Below are 18,947 nucleotides of genomic sequence, written 5' to 3' on the forward strand. Positions count from 1 at the left end.
GATAGCTAACAACATATACAACAACAACATAAAGTCCTGAAAGCACAACAGCAACAGAGAAGACACAACGGCGCCAGAAAGCACACACCCACACCTGAAACAACAACATAAGGACACAGCGGTAGACACAAACAACCTGAAAAAGCAGCATGTGATCCTCCAAAATAAATAAATAACATGCATTAAAGTACGACAAAAGATACGCCAGAAAATACGCCAAAGACACGTCATCATTAACTTTTACAATCATCAAAGTTTACCCAAAATACCATCATCCTTAAACAAAAGATCAATAAGGTCAATGTACGACTAACTTACAAAAGATACGACTAGCTAAAGTCAAAATACGACTAGCTAAAGTTAAGATACGACTAGATTGCAAAAGTGAACATGAGCAGTTCTTCACAATGGTGGTGTTGTTGCAACAAAAGAGGTTTGAGAGCAGCCATTGACACCATTGATGAAAGAATTTCCATTATTGTCAACGATCACTCCAACACCAATTCCTCTTCCTCCCCTGTTGCCTCTTCCTCCTCTACTTCCTCCCCTGCTACCTCTTCCTCCCCTACTTCCTCTTCCTCCCCTACTGCCTCTTCCACCTCTAATAACCCTCCCTCCTCTACCTGTTCTTGTTGGTTCCGCAGTCGCGTCATGATGAGATATAGTAGTTGTTCTTGTAGTTGTAGTTGTCTCTCTTGTAGCTGCTGTTGTTATACTAGTTGCTGCTAGTGGTTGCATAGTTATTGTGTTACTGCTTGCTTCCCCGTGCTTCTTCGGTCTGCCTCTCGGTCTTTTCACAGAGGGTTCAACGACCTTATCCTTATCAGGACACCTCCTCTTGTTGTGGTTCACCGACTTGCAAACACTACAAGTCATTTGCACACCATGCTTTGTTAACCTACCAGATTTTTTAGGATCTTCATGAGGCCCCCTTCTTCTATTCCTCCTCGGATCAACTTGCTCCTGGATCAACTTGCTCCAGAATAGTTTGGGTTGGTACGAGTTGAACGACACGACTGCTCCTGGATCAACTTGCTCCATTTCTTCAATTGCATCATTATAGTCAGCTTCATTGTATGCCTTAGCACATTTCCAGAACAATAGCTTCATTTCATCTCCCTTGAAGTTCTTATGCCAATTTGCAAAGATATGTCGCGCACAATGTCGGTGCTCTGCTTCGGGCAACTCTTCTGCAACTGCATTCAAAATCCCCTGAAAAATACATAATTAGGATATTTAGGAAAAATAAAACAGAAACATATCATTTAGTAGTGGATATGTAGGAAAAATAAAAGGAAAACAGAAGCATATCATTTAATAATGAAGAATATTTAGGAAAAATAGAAGCATATCAGAAGCATAAAAGGCCAGCAAGCAGTTAGCAGCAGTTAGAAGTCACACCAGCAATTAGTTAGTAGTTAATAAGTCAGATACAAAGTATTAATATCTGAAAAAATCATTGGCACAAAATCAAACATAAGAGTTGCCTGAAAATGTGAGTGAGAAAACAAAGAAATGACAAGACAATGCAGTCACGATACACCAATATAGAGAAAATCAGTAGAGTGATTGCAAACCAGTAACACCAATCGAACAAGCTTTAAACCAACTACAACCTATAACCACACAGCACATAGTTACAGACCCCAAATATTCTGAAATAATCAAGCTAAATTATTGATATAAGTAGAAAGTAAGAACATAAAATGAAGGTAGAAAGTAAAACAAAAGAGAAGAAAAAACAAATGTCTCGTACCTGATGTTCATCCGAGATTATTGTCCATCCCACCCCATCATTTTCTCCTAATGCTATCTTCAAATGACTAATAAACCATTTCCAAGATTCATTATTCTCACCCTCTACAACAGCCCAAGCCAATGGGTACATTTGCTCGTTTGCATCCCGACCAACTGCAGACAGAAGCATTCCCCCCAAAAATGTCTTCAAAAAGCAACCATCCACACAAAGAACCTTCCTACAATTACTCCACCCTTGTTTCAAACCATCAAAACAACAAAACAACCTCTGGAATGTAGGTGGGTTTGTTTTAGGATCGGTTTCCAGCTTGAAGTAACTATTAGGACTAGACTGTTTAAGAGCTTCTAAGTACCTCCCCACCTTGGTGTAATGCTCCTTCATTGAGCCATGAAGCATTCTATGAGCATGGTACTTAACCTTGTAAGCAAAACCATAGGATATAAGAACTTTGTATGCTCTCCTTACTGTTTCACATATCTCAGCAGCAGGCCAGTGAGGTCGAGACTTAAAGATTTCCAGAAATTGTTTAGCTAGCCAAGTAGTCTTCAACTGTCTATTTGCCTTCATGTTTCTAGTGCAAGTGTGTTGGTGATCAACAGATTTCACCACAAAACATGCCCTTGAACTATCCCAACTAGCATACATTCTAAATGGACAACCAGGAACGCACCTCACACCTAACCGTTGTTGTCTATTTTTATCACTAACAGAAAAAGTCAGATTCCTACCTTGTGCTATAGCATATCTAGCTACACAATCCCTAAATTCAACTCTATTAGGAAATCTAATACCAACCGTCCACCTCAACTTACTAAAATCAGTGCTAGCATTCACCACAACTGTCTTAGATCTCCTCTTTTTACCATAGAAATCATCATCCTCACTCTCTCCCGATGTATGAATTTCATCCTCACTTTCCTCGTACTCACTACAGAAATCATCAGATTGGTGTATCGTACCTTGTTGTTGTGGTTGTGCATCCTGGCCTAAAAGCTTCCCATCATCAGCATCATTTTGAAGTTGCCTAGCTATCTTCAAAGCATCAGCATTCCAAGACCGAAGACTCTTTTGTGCATCTTTAAACTCATCATCATCTGTATCCCCATCTGAATGTATGACATCTTCAACCAACACCTCCTCAATCTCTTCATACACCAATGCATTTGTATGAATCTCGCCATTGTCTTCTAACTCATCACCAATATCGTCATCTGTGCAGTCATCTACATAATACTCTTCATCAGCATCATATTCATTGTCAGGTTCATAAGCTAGATTTTCTTGCTGTTGTTGTTCTGTACCAACCAGATTCAACTCTTCCCCTTCTTCATCATAATTCAAGGCTTCATAATCAACAAAAGTTTCAAATGCAAAAAACTCATCCAAGTGTGTGGCACCAGAGCTGCTGTAAACGTCTTGTACAATGGGATAAGGGGAGTGAAAGAGTTTGTGAGGAGAAGGAGAATAGGTTGTTGTTTTAGGGTTTTGGGTATTACTTTGTGAAAGTTGAGTTGTGGAGGGACGGGCTTTTATATTGGTACTTTTTGGCAGGGCTTGTTTAGGAGTCAATTTCTTTACTGCTTCGGGAGGAGGAGGAGTTGGTTGGACCCCAACTACAAGTAACTGTAAAAACCTAGGTACTTCAACACTAGGCACCACATAACAATCTATACACCTCATATCTTTTGCATACTCCATCAATACCCTACAATCAGCATCTGTGAACACCCTCTTCAGTCCCTTTTCATAGGTCGTGGCACGAGGTTCCATGTAATATACGTGATCGACCTCCTTCAATACCTTACCACACTTTTCCACTAACTCCACCAAGTACCACCAACACATTTCATCAGTATCTACTTCAAATGTCTTATACCCCCCTCCTACAAATTCCAACATAGAACCCTTCTTCTTAAAAGAACCCGAATGCCAAATTTTCAAAGTGAATAATTTTCCAGCCCCCTGTATGTTGATTAGTTTATTCATAGATTAACAAAAATGACTAAAATATTAGGAAAACTTATCACCCACAACAATGTCAATTAATTAAAAATTAACCACAATTAATTAAAAATTAAAATTTAGGTCAGATTTTCAATGTTAATATTTCCAAACAATTATCTATGAAACATAACAATTCATAATCACAATTCACATTTCTCAAAAATTCAATCACAAAGATTCGAACTTTCATTACAAGACTGAATGAAACTCACAAAAATTTCCAATATTTTTCTTAATTTCTTCAATTATGCTTAACCAACCACAATTACCATTAATACACTTACCATCATTGCAGGAGATGTGGTTGAAGGTGACGACACAGATGGAAAATCCTTTATTTATGTGCGACAAAATCTTCCTGCAAGAAGGGAAAAATCATAAATTGACTAGATATTTAAAAGTGAAGAGAGAAATTGACTCAAGTTTCAATAACTTACAAAGAATAGTACGATGATGAGGATAATGGCAGAGAAGAATTTCATTCATGGGATGATGAGGACAATGGCAGAGAAGAATTTCATTCATGGGAGGACCATGGAGTTATTGAGTGAGGAAGTACAGAGAACGTAAAAAAACATAAATGACAGAGGAGAGAGAGAGAGGGGTATGAAGGAAGGAGGGAAAATTTGTAGGTGACCAGTTTTAAAGGTAACCGGTTAACCTAGACTGTTTATGGAAGACAAATCATATATTTAGGATTAATCTGGAATAATCAATAATTGGGATTAATATTGGAAGACCACCCATAGTTGAGATTATTAATGTTAATTTTTCCAAAATATTAAACTTTGTGGTTTCCTCGTATTACTTGAAAGTAGACTCTGGTATTATATATATTTATCTAGATTGCATCATAGTAGAATATGTTACTAATAGTTTACATCTTATTAATAAATCTAACAAAATTTAACTTCCTAATTCAAGGACTTCGATTGCAAATTTCATCAATTTATATATTCTTTCTCAAAATTACTATGGTAGTTGATAGAAAAGGGTTTCTACGAGTGTTTGTCAAAAGTGGTTGTCAACAAAACGATGCTGATGAGAAGCGATGTTTTTTTTCCAAAGTATCCTTATATTCCCAGAATGTTCAATTTAATGTGTGAAGTTGCGGATGTCTTGTGTTTATTATTAGATGCCTAGTTAGTAGTTACAATGTCGATGAATGCTAGTTGGATGGCAAGCCATATCTTGCGTTTTCTTTTGTCGGACAATTGCATTGTATGTTTCAAACAACAGATTAACGAGGTTCCCTTCATTATAACCAAAATCGTAAAGGTCTAATTATGAAAACACACACAAAATGTGGAATCGTCAAAATTTTCTCATGGGAAGGTTGAGAGGTGAATATGAAGTTATACTGAAGTATAAATTTCACCGGTTGTTTCATATGTACTACAGTACATAATATATACTTGTATAGTTTATGTTATTGTCAACGCCCAATATTATTCAGGCTAAAACCGTGTTGAAGAGAATACTAAGAACTCATTAAGATAAATGAAATTTAGTATGGAGTACAATAGTCGAGGCTTAGTTATATGAAAAGAAATTAAATTATAAGTTAAGAATTCAAGAGATTAAGTCCACATATATATCATATATCATATATCACATGAAAATTATTGTTAATTTATACTCCACTTGTAATACTCCGTAACATTACTACTAGACCTATGAAATACATATATTTTTAATTATGAAGTATGAATAGAGTTTTGACGCTATAGGTGACATCAAATCTCTGCAGATTGAATAATTTCTTTAATTAGGAAGAGATTGCTAGAAAAAATTCCTATACAACACATATGTAATATTTTTTATCTCATGTTAGTATAACATGTATGCTTTTATGCACGTTGAGTTGACGGGAAAATTCCATTCTTTGTTAGAAATTAGTTAGGTTTTTTAAATACTAGGTAAGTGACTTTTTTTCTTCACTTCTCTATTTCATCATAATTAACTAACTACTGAGGGTAAGAAACAAAATAAATCAAAGATCCAGTAACAAAGTTATTGATACTATCAAGCGCTGAAGACATCGATTAGAATAGACCAGTCTGTTAACTTCTTAAGTGAATGATAGATTGTCGTACACCCGTCAAAAATAAAATCCTAACAAATCCTACTAACAATGTAGTCAGAGAGATGGATATTTAAATCTAGCTTTCAAGGTATGGTGAAACTAACAATGTCACAAAAATTAGGATTGAAGGTTTAAACTAAAATAAATAGGAAAACAATTTAAAAGATCAGGGCAATGATTCACCATGTTTATAGTTCAAAATCAATCAAAACATCATCAACAATTCAAGTATTAAAAGTATCTAGAGCACGAGTTAATCCTACGGTCGGGTCTTAACACTCTCAATTCAACATATGTAGTTTAGGATCTCTAACATAATCAGACTTTCTAGTTGTAGGTAAGCCTCTAAAAAGTCGATCTTTCGATTCTAAACCCTACTAGCGTGGTTTAATCAAACAATTGAACAAATTGCAAAGATTAACATATAAACCTAATCAACTAGAAAAATCAATGAATAATCAAACCATCAACAATAATAATAAAGATTCGTAATATAAACATGGATTTCTGAACCCTAGAAAGCAAACTACTCAATCATGAAATAAATATGAAACTTAAGTCTAAGAATGAAAATATAATTGTAAGCAATTAATAAAATAAATAGAGAAACCAATAATACCTCAAAGAGTTACATTAATGGAGTATGGAGAAAAACTAGGGTTCATGAAAGGAGAAGAGAGAAAAAGAACGTAAAAAGAAATTTGGAACAAAAAGCATGAGGGAAATAAAATAAATCCCTTAAAGTATTTATAGTTTCCTATTCTCTATGGTAAAAAGAAAATAAGAAAATAAAATAGAAGTCGTCAATGATTGGTCGATGGGCGATGATGAAGCAAGGCAAGCCGACAACACAACTTGCACAAAGCCTCGCAATAGTCGCAAGTAATGTGGGCGTAGGAGCGCGCCGTGGGCGCAACAATTTGCTGCAAGTAGGTCAGACGCTTGGCAAAGCTAGCGTGGGATGTGAGCGCAGGCACCTTGCAGCTGCGGGTTGTGGGCACAACATCGTGAGGTGTGGGCGTAGCGTTGTGGGCTGTGGGCGCATCTGATAGTCTCATCATCTTTGCTTCTATCATAACTCTCGTTCTACAGTATTCCTAGGGATGTGTGACCTATTATTGGAAAGCCCTTTAAGCCCACTTTCTAGCCCAATCAAAATCGTCTCATTCCAATGTGTAGAACTTGAGATATAATCAAAAGAGTGAACTCTTGTCCGTTTTGATGCTTAGAAAACTAACGTTTAGCTTCGTTGTTGACTCAAATTATCCCAAGAGACATGTAATGATCCTCGAGTCAACATCTCATTCGTTCATCATCCAAATCCACCTTGAACACTCCGAAAGCATCCAAATGACCATAAAATCACCTGAAGTATTAAGGAAAACACAAACGAAGCGTAATAGAGTACAATAACGATAACTTATGCAAATGTGACCCTAAATGCAACCAAAATAAGACTAACGCCTAGAAATGCAACCTAAATGCGCCTAAGATACCCTATATAAATGTGATTCATCAGTGAACTAATTTCTCTTCTGTACATTTTCTTTATTCTCATTACAAACAACATATGACTTTTTGAATAAATTTCGCATATAACTTAAGGTAGTGTTTGGATACTATCATTTCATTTGAAATAAGTTTTCAATCTGTACTTCAAATACTGTAATTCAATTCCAAATATTATAATTGGGAAAAATTAGGAATTTCAAATTCAGTTGGTGTTTGGAAACTACGAAATTCCAATTTCACAATTGAATACATGAACCATTTATTTGTTGTGTAATCCAATTTAACAACAGGAAAAATCCTTGCCAAGAAAATAAAAACAAACAAAAATACTAATCAACTACTCCCTCCATCTCTTTTTGTTCTCTACATGAAAATTATTGTTAATTTATACTCCACTTGTTATACACATAAGTTTTAAATTATGAAGTAAAATAGAGTTTTGACGCTATAGGTGATATGCAAAATGATAAACACTACATACACCATGTAACTTTACGAATAAATTTGCATCTAACTTAAGCAAACACAACCATACATTTAGACTCAACTAGTTACAATCCTTATAACCGACCGGTTCAACATGTCTAATCCAAACAGATTAGACCGGGGCCGAGGCCGAGGCCGAGACGGAGACGGAGACCATCCTCCCCAAACAATGATGGGCAAAGAAACGACCAGTCGACCAGAGAATTTGGGCAAAGTAGGCAGAAGACAACAACAACAACATTAGTCATTAGCCAGCCAACACTTTCCCATGACCCAAATTCCATATTGAAAACGACCCTTTAGCCTTTGGCCCAATTACCATCCTTCCTCAAAAAACCACCCTATATTCTCTCTCCTCTGCCTCTCCACCACCCAACACAAACCACCCCCACAATCAAAACCCAGAAAACCCATCTTTTCTTCTTCCTCCTCTCTATTAATCAAAATCCCACCATTTCTCTTCATTTTCGTCCTTCAATTTTCGATTTTTTTTTATATGGGGTTTTGATTATTTAAACATAAGTTATTCTGTAGATTTTTAGGCTTTGGGTTTCCCCCCCGAGAGATGTTTGATGCTCAAAGCTTTGATGAACTTTCTCTCTCTATGTTGGAAGCCTTTCGGCGTTGAAATCGTCGGTGGAAGCAGCGGAGGAAACACCGACGGTGGTGGTGGTAGAGACGGCAGAGATGGGCTGCTTTGGTATCGGGATTTGGGAAAGTGTGCTACTGGGGAGTTTTCCATGGCGGTTGTTCAGGCTAATCAGGTGCTTGAAGATCAGAGTCAAATCGAGTGTGGGCCCTTTGGTACCTTTGTGGGTATTTATGACGGCCATGGTGGGCCCGAGACCGCTCGGTTTGTCTGCGATCACCTCTTTCGCCACCTTCAAGGTTCGTTCTTTCTCTCCTTTTAGTTTGATTTAATGTCTAATTCGATTGTTGTTTGTGTGAATTGTTACGGAAATGTGGGATTTTATTTGTTGAATTGTTATTGGTTATTATGATTTTAACAAGAAATTTGTCAAAAAATATTCTTTGCTGGGGTTGAAATGTTAGTCAAATACGGAGTACTCAATTGTAGACTTTTTGAAGTTGTGATCATATCCTTGGGTTTTTTTTTTTTTTTGTAACTCATAAGTTGGGATTGGATATTAAATGTGTGTTAATTGGTTGAAAGCGTGATTGAGGACATTAAAGAGAAGCCCTCAGGCGTGTTATACTACAAATATAGGCTGATGATTGGGTTGTTTCTTAATTTGAGGGAGGGGGGGGGGGGTTGATGCCTGTGAAGCCTGTGTTGAAGAAGTTGAAATGGGAATTAGTTTTATGCATAATTGTGCATTATTATGAAGAGTTTAGTGTAGGTTTTCTATTGATTTCTACGAAAGCGTGCTCCAAGACCAATTGCTTTTTAGGGTTTATAGAGCAGGGTACATAGTAAATGGAAGGGGGAGGCTGGTATATTTAAGCGTATGATTGACCGGAGCATGCTGATTTGGAGCTCCTGGAACTAGTAATTGTTTTGTGTGTGGAGAAATGCTGGGCTAAATTGGAGTTTGACGGCAGCATAGTGTATGGCATACTTTTTGGTGTAAGCACGAGTAAGGTGTGCATGTAGATTCCCACTGACTATTTCGTCATATTATTTTTTCTGCTGAAATGTGGAACATCCTTGAAGATGCTATGTATTCTTCAATTCATTTATTTGAATTGTAATAAGGAGCTATTTTGGGATAGCATCAGTTTCATTTTTCTTTTCGTCCTCTAAATTGACGAAATGGTCATTGTGTAACTGACCAACTTCACCTTCACATGGATGATGATGATGTCAATATTCCCTCTCCCTGGTTTTAGCGATTTGTGAATCTTATGAAGGCCTCATTAATTTCTATCTGATAAGTTGCTCTAAATCATTTAGTTAAGTCTCTGATGACTTTTAGTCATTGGTATGTGCATTTGCAGTGTGACACTTAATTGAATTTTTGCTCTATTTTTGTTCATATTTCTTCAGCTAAATATGTAGAAGATACCTACCTTATGTTTGTGTTCTTAGGATTTCTATTGATGCAGCAAATTCAGTTGAGACTGATGGTGTAGTAACAGAAGAGACCATAAAAAGAGCTTTTCGAGCAACGGAGGAAGGTTTTCTTGATCAGGTCTCTCAGTTATGGAGCACTAGACCACAAATAGCCACTGTAGGGTCATGCTGTCTAGTCGGTGTGGTATCACGACAAACTCTTTTTGTGGCAAATCTTGGAGATTCCCGTGCTGTTCTTGGGAGGAAAAATGCAAATAATGGAGGTTTTGATGCTGTTCAGTTAACAAGTGAACATAATGCTAATGAAGAGGCAGTAAGAAGGGAGCTAAGAAATTTACATCCAGATGATCCCCAGATTGTCATGTTAAAGCATGGAGTTTGGAGAGTAAAAGGAATTATTCAGGTTAGTTATGGTGTTGTCATTTCATCTTCAGTACTTCTGTTTTTTCCAGTTTAAGGCTGTTGTTGTACTTTGTGATAATTTCTTCGTGCAAGAGGAGCTCAGTTGGGGCATTGAAGCTGTATATATCTTGCGTAAAACCAAAATACTACATTTCATACATGTAGATACTACGAAATTAATTATATCTTGAAATTTTGTGGTGGTTTTGGACTTTTGGATTATATTGCGGACATTTTGATATCTTTCCGTCGATGAAAAGTGTCATTCTTGGGTTGTTCTGTTCATGTTTTCTTTGCCCTTCCTGTGGTACCAACTGACCGTTAGCTTCATAAATATTTATTTTACTTTTGTTTGAAGCTAACCATTGAAAAGTAAAGACAACTTTCCTGAGAGGCTGAGACCAGCTTGACACCTGAAAATATGTTTTTGTTAATATCTATGCTATCAAAACTCAGGGATTAGGGTTATATATGTGTTGGAAACTAGGGGTTTCAGATTTGAATTGGTAAATATTGTTATAGTATTTGCTGGTTTAATGGGTAAAGGACTAAAGGGGTTTACCAGAAGATGTCACAAGCATTGGATGTGGTGAAGTTGTTGCAACACTTTTGGTCACTGATAAGATAGACTTTTAGAGATGTGAGCTACTACTCTCTGTCCTTTAAAACCATTTACGCTCTCAAGAACTAACAGTGCCTGGTATCTGCTGCTTCCTTTGTGAATTTTGATTTAGATTCCTGATCCGCAGCTGAGGCCTCTGGCCAGCATTCTTGGATTGAGGGTCATATCTTGTGTTGCCGTGTTTTGTTTGCCACAATGTCATTGAAGCAAGACTTTAAATGACGAATGAAAGTAACCAAGGCTGATGCACATTCTGTAAACTTAGATTATAACCTAGACGATATGCAACCAATTTTGTCCTATCTTCAGCTTTTTGTGAGCATTAAAATCACATTAGCCCCTTACAGCGAAGCTGTGATTTGTTCATCTTGCTGACTTTATACCTAGTGCATAAACTTGGATATTTTCTTGGCACAGTTTCACAATTGCTGTACTTGCCTTTAAGCGAGTCTCAACTCTCAAGTCTAGCCTTATGGCTGCTGTGACTTACCCACAAACAAAGCTCAACTGAAGCCCCCGTACCTGGCTGTTTGGACTTCGGATCTTATTTGTGATGTGTTACTATTTTAAAATAAAAATTACACAATGTCTTGTTCCCAGTTTCTTTTTGACAGATTATCTGTAAATAATGCATTTGAGATTAAGAGTAGGAGCCATTTGGTTAGGAGGAAAGCCAGAAAGAATCCCTGGAATAGGAGGCAATTTTTTATTCTCTTTTGGGATGTTTTCTAGGCAGAATTTGAACCCTTTCACCCATCTTAGTGATCGAATCCCATAAAGTCCACACCAATCAACCACCTTCTTCCCCCAATTCTGAATTGTCGGTGTGGGTCTGTGGGAATCAAGGGTGACCAGTCCATCCCTTCAGCCGTATCTCTTAGTTTGTCGCTTAGACTTTGTACCACTGCCACAACACTGGCTTTGATTCTCCCTCTATTAACGGTGCTCTAATAGAGTTGGAGGGGTGAGGACGCGAGGTAAACATTGAGGAGCTTATGGATAAAAGTAGGAGGGCTTGGCTCTATTAGGGAGGAGTCGGGTGGGGGGATGAGTGGTTGGGGCTCTTAATTATTCTTGACACCATAAAATAACTAGGGAAATTACTTGAAATATTCACGGTTTTTTATCAAATCAGGTAATAATGTGAGATATACATATTTACGTCCATAAAGCAGTATTCTGGTTATTAAAAAAAAAGGTTTCCCCATAGATATTTTCATATGGGCAAGATTCTGGATTCTGTAGATTGATACAATCTGATATTATTTCTCGGGAGGGTGTTGAACTGGGAAACAAAATAGGTCAGCTGCATGTTTCGTCCTCTGACCCTTTACTGTGAAAGCAGAAGCTCGGGACGTTAATTCTTAATTTCAGGTTTCCTCTGTTTAGATTAGAGAACTCAAGTACTAAGGGTAGAAGGTTATAGCCGGCAAGGGTGGAGAAAAGGTCCAAGGGGAGAATCCATTCTTGTAGTAGGGTGTTTATTTTTTAAAGAAAAGTGCTGGTAGTTCCTTCCCTAAGTTACAAACGCGGACTAAAGTTCAAGATTTTCTAAAAGTAAGGGTAACGGTTTCAAGGGATGACTCCGGTTCCAGCAATGATGTTGAAGATTGTTCTTTGTAAATAGAAGATGTTTGCTTGCTGTAGAAAAATCTTAGAGAATCTCATGTCTCTGAGACACAGTTGGTGATGCTCAATGGAGTCAGTTCCAGAGACTCCATAGTTCTTGAAAATTTAACAGATGTTGAGGTTATTTCACAGTTCGTAGAGTCTACAAGATGTTAGGATGGTGATAGTCTATCATCTTCATTGTCTAGTGGGTAATCAAAGTTAGTGATTGGTGTGGCGGTGTTACTGTTGGTTGTTAGAAGGCAGATGTTATTTGCAAAATCTTTTTGCAAATTATATTGTTTGCAGATTGGAGTTTCCTACCTCTGGTAAACAGGTTTATTCTAGGGAGAAAATTTGGGACAGGGAGCTAGATAATTTGAAATCTTGTAAACATTACAAGAGTATAGAGGTAGTTGTTCTTTGGAAAGTTTCCTTCTCCATCTGTTTTTCACCGTTCATTAATTCTGTAGTTATATTTCTTAATTCCATTGTTTTAAACTTCTAATGACTATTTTCCTTGTCTACTGAAAAGTAGGTGATTGAACTCATTCCTTTTGATCCTTTCATCATCTCTTTGTTTTTTGCTCCTCTTCCTTTTCTATGATTATATATAGGTTCTTGCCCTCATAAATAAAGGTTCCTTGATATTTTGGTGGGTGGGTGGGTGGGGAGGAGGAGGTGCATCAGGAGATAACATAATACTCCCACTGTCCCTATTTGAAGTTTCCGTTTCTCCTCAATGTCCTTACTTAGTACTTATTTCTCATTTGAGTGGGGATTACACATTTGAATATTTTTTTCAATTGCTTTGTTTTTCATTTTTATTCTTACTTTCTCTCACCTCTACTAGAAACTGATAAACTATACCCGGTATCCTCTCTTTTTATTCACTTTGATCAACAAATGCTCTCCTAAACTTGCGTACATTGCAGAAATGGGAACTTAAAATAGGGATGGAAGGAGTAGATATAAGAGACAACTAGGGGGGTATATTCTAGATTTTTAGGCACAAACTGAGTTTTAGAGCCAATAATAACATGCCTTCAAGCTATCAGTTTCCTACAATCCCTGAAAAAGACAATGTCACTTGACTGCAGCCATTCATCCTGGCATCTTGAACCTTTACCTGGACAATCTCTTCTTTACTGAGTTTGCTGGTTTCTTTATGTCCCGAGTGCGCTGAACATCTATTACCCTTCAATAATCTTGGCTTCTTTCATTTTTTGTTTCGGTGCTATGGAACCTATTTTCATCCGTCTTTTTCATGCTATGCTCCCTTGATTATCCTGGTTTGATTAAACCCAACTCTTCTTGAATACAGTTAAGATCAAATTTAAAAAGAGAAACCCAGAGATTATAGAGTGTGGAAGACCTTTCACACCTGAGTCGTTGCAAAAGTGAAGTATCTTCTCTTGAATCTTTGATAAGCATCTTCTGCCTGGCTTCTGCAGTACTGTTCACATGAAGATACATGTATCAAGGCCTCAGGGGAAGCCTTTTTCATCCTATTGTAACCTAACGAAACAGATTCTCTTTATTCAAAAAAAAAAACTAATCATTGTCAGAAAAGGTATTTCTCTTGTCATGAAGCCAAAAACAACATATCTCCTTTTTAAAAAAAATCCCAGAGTTAAGCTATATGTTAATGTTAGGAAATTTTTGCAGCTGGTTTAGCCAAATGAATGAGTTATGAGTAAGCTTATTGAAATTCTTTTACCTTATCCCTTTCTGTGGTTTATTTAATTTTTGAAAATGATTCATTTACCTTTCTTTTGTATGTTCCTTTTGACTATCTATGAAAACAAACTTCATTGAATGCCATGGTAATCTCTTGTGCAGGTTTCTAGATCTATAGGGGATGTATATATGAAACATGCTCAGTATAACAGAGAACCTATTAGTGCGAAATTCAGGCTTACAGAACCAATACAAATGCCTATTATGACCGCAATTCCATCTATTGTTTCACATCATCTACAGCCGAATGATTCTTTCCTTATTTTCGCTTCTGATGGTCTATGGGAACACTTGACTAATGAAACTGCTGTTGATATTGTGCACAGTCATCCTCATGCAGTAAGATTTTACCTGTATCATTCCTTATTTTTTTGTTCAATGGGATATTTTTGTTCTTCTTTGGAATGTGTATGTTTCATTCTATGCTTTTGCTTCACTTTATCAAGGACGGACCTGCATGATTGTTTTGATAGGGAAAATGGACTTCTAATATCCATCAGATTGGGAAACACATGATAGGTGTCTTTGGTTCTAGACCGCGTGGTGGATGATATAAATGTTTCCCATTCTATGTGTTTTTAGATTAAGAATCTTATAGGTTGTTTTAATTTAAGACATTATCAAGTCGTCAGTCTGCATGTTCTGCATTACATTAGGTTTCTTCCCTCTTTTCCAGAACAACTGAAACTATCAATCAAGAGATCGGGATTACTGTTGCAACATTTTCGATGTCTAGGTGTTTAACAAAGAATGAATTTAAAATGGAAGGATTTTTTGTAATTTTCGCATCAGAATCTTCATGATAGAGTTGTCTTCTAGTGAGGCTTTAGGCTGTTAAGTTATAACTAAAAATGGAAAAGAGAGAGAGAGAGAAAAAGAGGTGTCTTCTGTTTTTTCTATAACCATTGATGCCCTTAAATGCTAAGGGCATCGTACGATGTACTGTTCAAAAAATACAAGTTCATTTTCTGTATTTGGATGTTAAACTTTGTACATTCTGCTGCCCCAGAGCCTTGCTAGACTGGGAAGGTCACTGTCTCATTGCAGCAGATGAAGACTTACAGATCAACTTCATTGGCTATGTGAAAGCCAATTTATCATTCAATCAACATCTTTCATATACATATTATGAGTACAAAGCCCTTATGTTCACCTTTACTGTTGCCACTTCCCATGTCAAATCTTGTTTTAGATGCCTTTGATGATGCAAATTGGCACTTTGTTCTGCCTTTTCAGTGACAGTGTAACACCCAAAGGAAGCTGTCAGCTTTTCCTTCAACACTTTAAATCAAACCCATCTCTCTTGAATCCGGCTTGACCTGTTTTGGTATTAATTGTGTACTAAACATTGAAAAGCAGCCAATTTTCTGTGCGTCTCAGATAATGTCTCGCCTGCTAGTTAAAACCATAGACAGGTCTAAGTTAGATGTGATGAATTGTATGTTTATGTACATGATCGGAAAATATAGGGAATGAATTGGAAAATATGAAATGCTTATAGCTAAACCCTGTAATGTTTGTATCAGACTGATATAACTTTTTGTGCACTCTAAAGTTTTCAGTCACATGCGTAAAAACATATAAACAAGAGACAGACAGGGTTCTGTGTTTGAACATATTAATATAAGGTGAGGCCTTTAATAAACAACCTGTTGAAACATAAGCTGTCTGCTATCAATTTAGTATTCTAGTAGACAATCTGTTTTTTCTTGATTTGTAGTTTAAGAATTATGTTGAAAAAGACACTGACAGTGTAAATCCTATTCAAAAGAATTATTTACCTACTGTGTCAAGCACAACTGATTCTGACGCATGTAAGTTCAGATCAAAATTTGGTTATACATAATTGCCAAAAAAAATTGAATATATATTTGAAGGGTTGTCAACTAATGAGAAGAAGTCACTGAGAAGTCTGCTTAGTCCGGTTTCCCTATGAGTTTTTGCAGACTGTTTATTTTACGTTAGTTATGCATGTGCCAATGAGAAATTAGTGGGGAAGGCCTGCTATTAAATTTATGACCTGTTACAACTACTACTAGTATACCTTTGAAGTTATGTGACAGTATGGGGATGATTAGGAGCATGTGTTATTCAGCTGCTTTCTCCCATCAGAAACAATTAGGCTTCCCTGTTTATTCCTTATCGTTGTCTTCCTCTTATACATTTGCGGTGTGTTTGGATAGAGTAATGTGGAGGGGAAGGGAGGGATTCATCTTCCCTTGTTTGGATAATACTTGGGGAGAGGGAAGGGAATAGAATTGGAGGGATTCATTTTCCTTTCCCCTTGAATAAACCAAATCCCTTCGAAGGTTGGAAAGAAATGCAAGCTCACATCTTCTCTCCTCTCCCCTTCCTTCACCTCCCTTCTTTCCATCCCCTCCCTTTTCATAATACCTATCGAACATAGCCTAGATGTGGATGCTATGGACTGATATATGGGTATCAGGTATGGGCACTTCAGGAAATAACTATATAAGTTAGTATGGGTATCTTGGGGAATAAGTTAGCGGGTTAGTTGAGGCCCCATGTCTTAGAGGAAAGAGGGGAGAAAGTTTTAGAGTTTTGGACTATTAAAGTAAATTTTGTAAAGGGCCATAGTAATGACGCGAGCAAAGAAGTCATGCTGCTTGAGTCATATGTTCTGAGCCAGGTTAATGCAATGGTGTTAGGGGAGAAGACATGCAGGCCAGCCCAAAGTATGGGAACTGGACTTAAGAAATTAGGCCTGCTCATTTTGGGCCCAATTTTAATGAGGACAAGTTTTTAGCTGGGCAGCTTGGGGTCATTATCCTCCCAACACCATTTATTCGAACCTGTACACTCATCATATCAATTCAAACACCATCCATTCACTTCATACCCTCTCGTGATCAGTTACAGAATTTCATTGTCATGTCCAAGCTAATGGCAATCTTACTGAAACTTACGAATAGTTGTGGGGATGACAAGCTGTTGCTGTATTCGATGATTAAGTACCAGGAGCATATACCAACAGGGAGCTACACTTACTCAGCAACTCGCTCCCAGTTTTGTCCAGTGCAAGAAGGGGAACATGTATAATTGCTTCCAGGGCGGAGAAGTGAGTTCCGATTACTATCCCCCTTGAGGACAAGGTGGAAGTTTAGGGGGCGGTAATGCTATGAACTGATATATGGGTAGGGGCACTTTAGGAAATAACTATATAAGTTAGTATGGGTATCTGGGGGAATGAGTTAGGGGGTTAGTTAGGGAGGTAGAACCATATATATATATATATATAGAGAGAGAGAGAGAGAGAGAGCTTATTTGACAGGGAATATTATGTTTAATATTGTTGAGTAAATTGGTTGAGCTTCTAAGAGCTCATTGGGAGAGAAATCAAGGCTCTGGAATGCTTGAATGTTGGTTACTTCTTGTAGTTTCAGTTTATTAATCAAATCTTCATCAATATCTACTGTGTTTTGGTCTTTATCTATATTAATTCTTCAGCTCATGGGTTTCTGGAATTTGCAGGGAAGTGCGAAACGGCTTGTGAAAGCTGCACTGCATGAAGCTGCTAGAAAGAGAGAAATGCGGTTTTCTGATCTCCAGAAGATCGACAAGAAAGTTAGACGTCATTTTCATGATGACATTTCTGTGATTGTGTTATTCTTCAACCATGATCTTATCCGTAGAGGTGTGATACAGGACCCTCCATTCTCTATCCGAAGTGCTTTAGAACACTAGTTCAGACGTGGCTGTTAACCGAAGACAAGTTCATGATTTTTGTGCTGAGCATTTTTAAAGGTGAGAAGGCACCATGTCACTAACGGCAGCATTTATTCCAGTTTTTGGCTCATGAAAACCAGATACTGGTGAGCGGCTGAGCATCATCCAATTGCTTCATTTTGGAAATTTACATTGGCAAAGGAAAGTGCACTGCAGTTCACGGCTCACCAGTAACAGGCTTCTGAATGAATTACTACATTTTATCAGCTTTTTCCGGACTATAGTTCCATGTACTATCAGAAGTCCAATTTTTTTGATGTGCAATGGAAGCCATGCATGCAGTTAACCAGCACAAAACATACATTTTCTATGACCCCCTCCCCCTTTTGTTTCACATTTAGACTTCACTGATCATTCATGTTTGGAATTATGTAAGACAAAGGATGATATCTCATTGGTAAACGAAATGATTTTTTATTTTTTTTTCCAGTTGTGTTATAATCACCATCATTTTTGCAATTGATTGTTTTTCAATACGATAAAATTCAATCAGTTCCATTGAATTTTCATCTTTAGCTCAAAGTAGTTGCTAAACCTAAGTCGTCCTCTCCTTACTTCTGTGGACTCCAACTTATGAAACATGTATTTTGGGCGAATATAACTCCAGAAATTAATGTTCATATATAAGGTTTTAAACGTTACTGAGTCTCATTTCTTAGGGCTATGGTTAGAAGTTTTTGAAATTCAGATAGAATAAATGGGATGTTCATGAATTATACGTTTTCAAACGACTATAAACTTTACACTCCGAGATCACGATATGTTTTGAAAAGACTATAAACCTTACACTTCGAAATCACCAATTTTTCTCCTAACACATGCACAAAACACGTAAACTTAACAATACATTAATTTGAACTCATGACATCTCATTAATAATGTGAAAGAATTACTATTCGAACTACTAATTATTTTTATGGTAATTCTTTTCCATAATTTTTATGCT

General features: G+C 37.1%; 1 protein-coding gene across 1 annotated transcript; it reads left to right on the top strand.

The window, feature by feature from the left end:
• Positions 1–8,180: 8,180 nt before the first annotated feature.
• Positions 8,181–18,430, top strand: LOC110801455 (probable protein phosphatase 2C 42). The gene is made up of 4 exons (XM_022006819.2): positions 8,181–8,735; positions 9,915–10,285; positions 14,357–14,593; positions 17,747–18,430. The coding sequence occupies exons 1-4, from the start codon at positions 8,420–8,422 to the stop codon at positions 17,957–17,959; spliced, it is 1,137 nt and encodes a 378-aa protein (XP_021862511.1). The 5' UTR covers positions 8,181–8,419; the 3' UTR covers positions 17,960–18,430.
• Positions 18,431–18,947: the final 517 nt, after the last annotated feature.

This window comes from Spinacia oleracea, chromosome 3 (genome assembly GCF_020520425.1).
Source record: "Spinacia oleracea cultivar Varoflay chromosome 3, BTI_SOV_V1, whole genome shotgun sequence".
Lineage (NCBI taxonomy): Eukaryota > Viridiplantae > Streptophyta > Magnoliopsida > Caryophyllales > Amaranthaceae > Spinacia > Spinacia oleracea.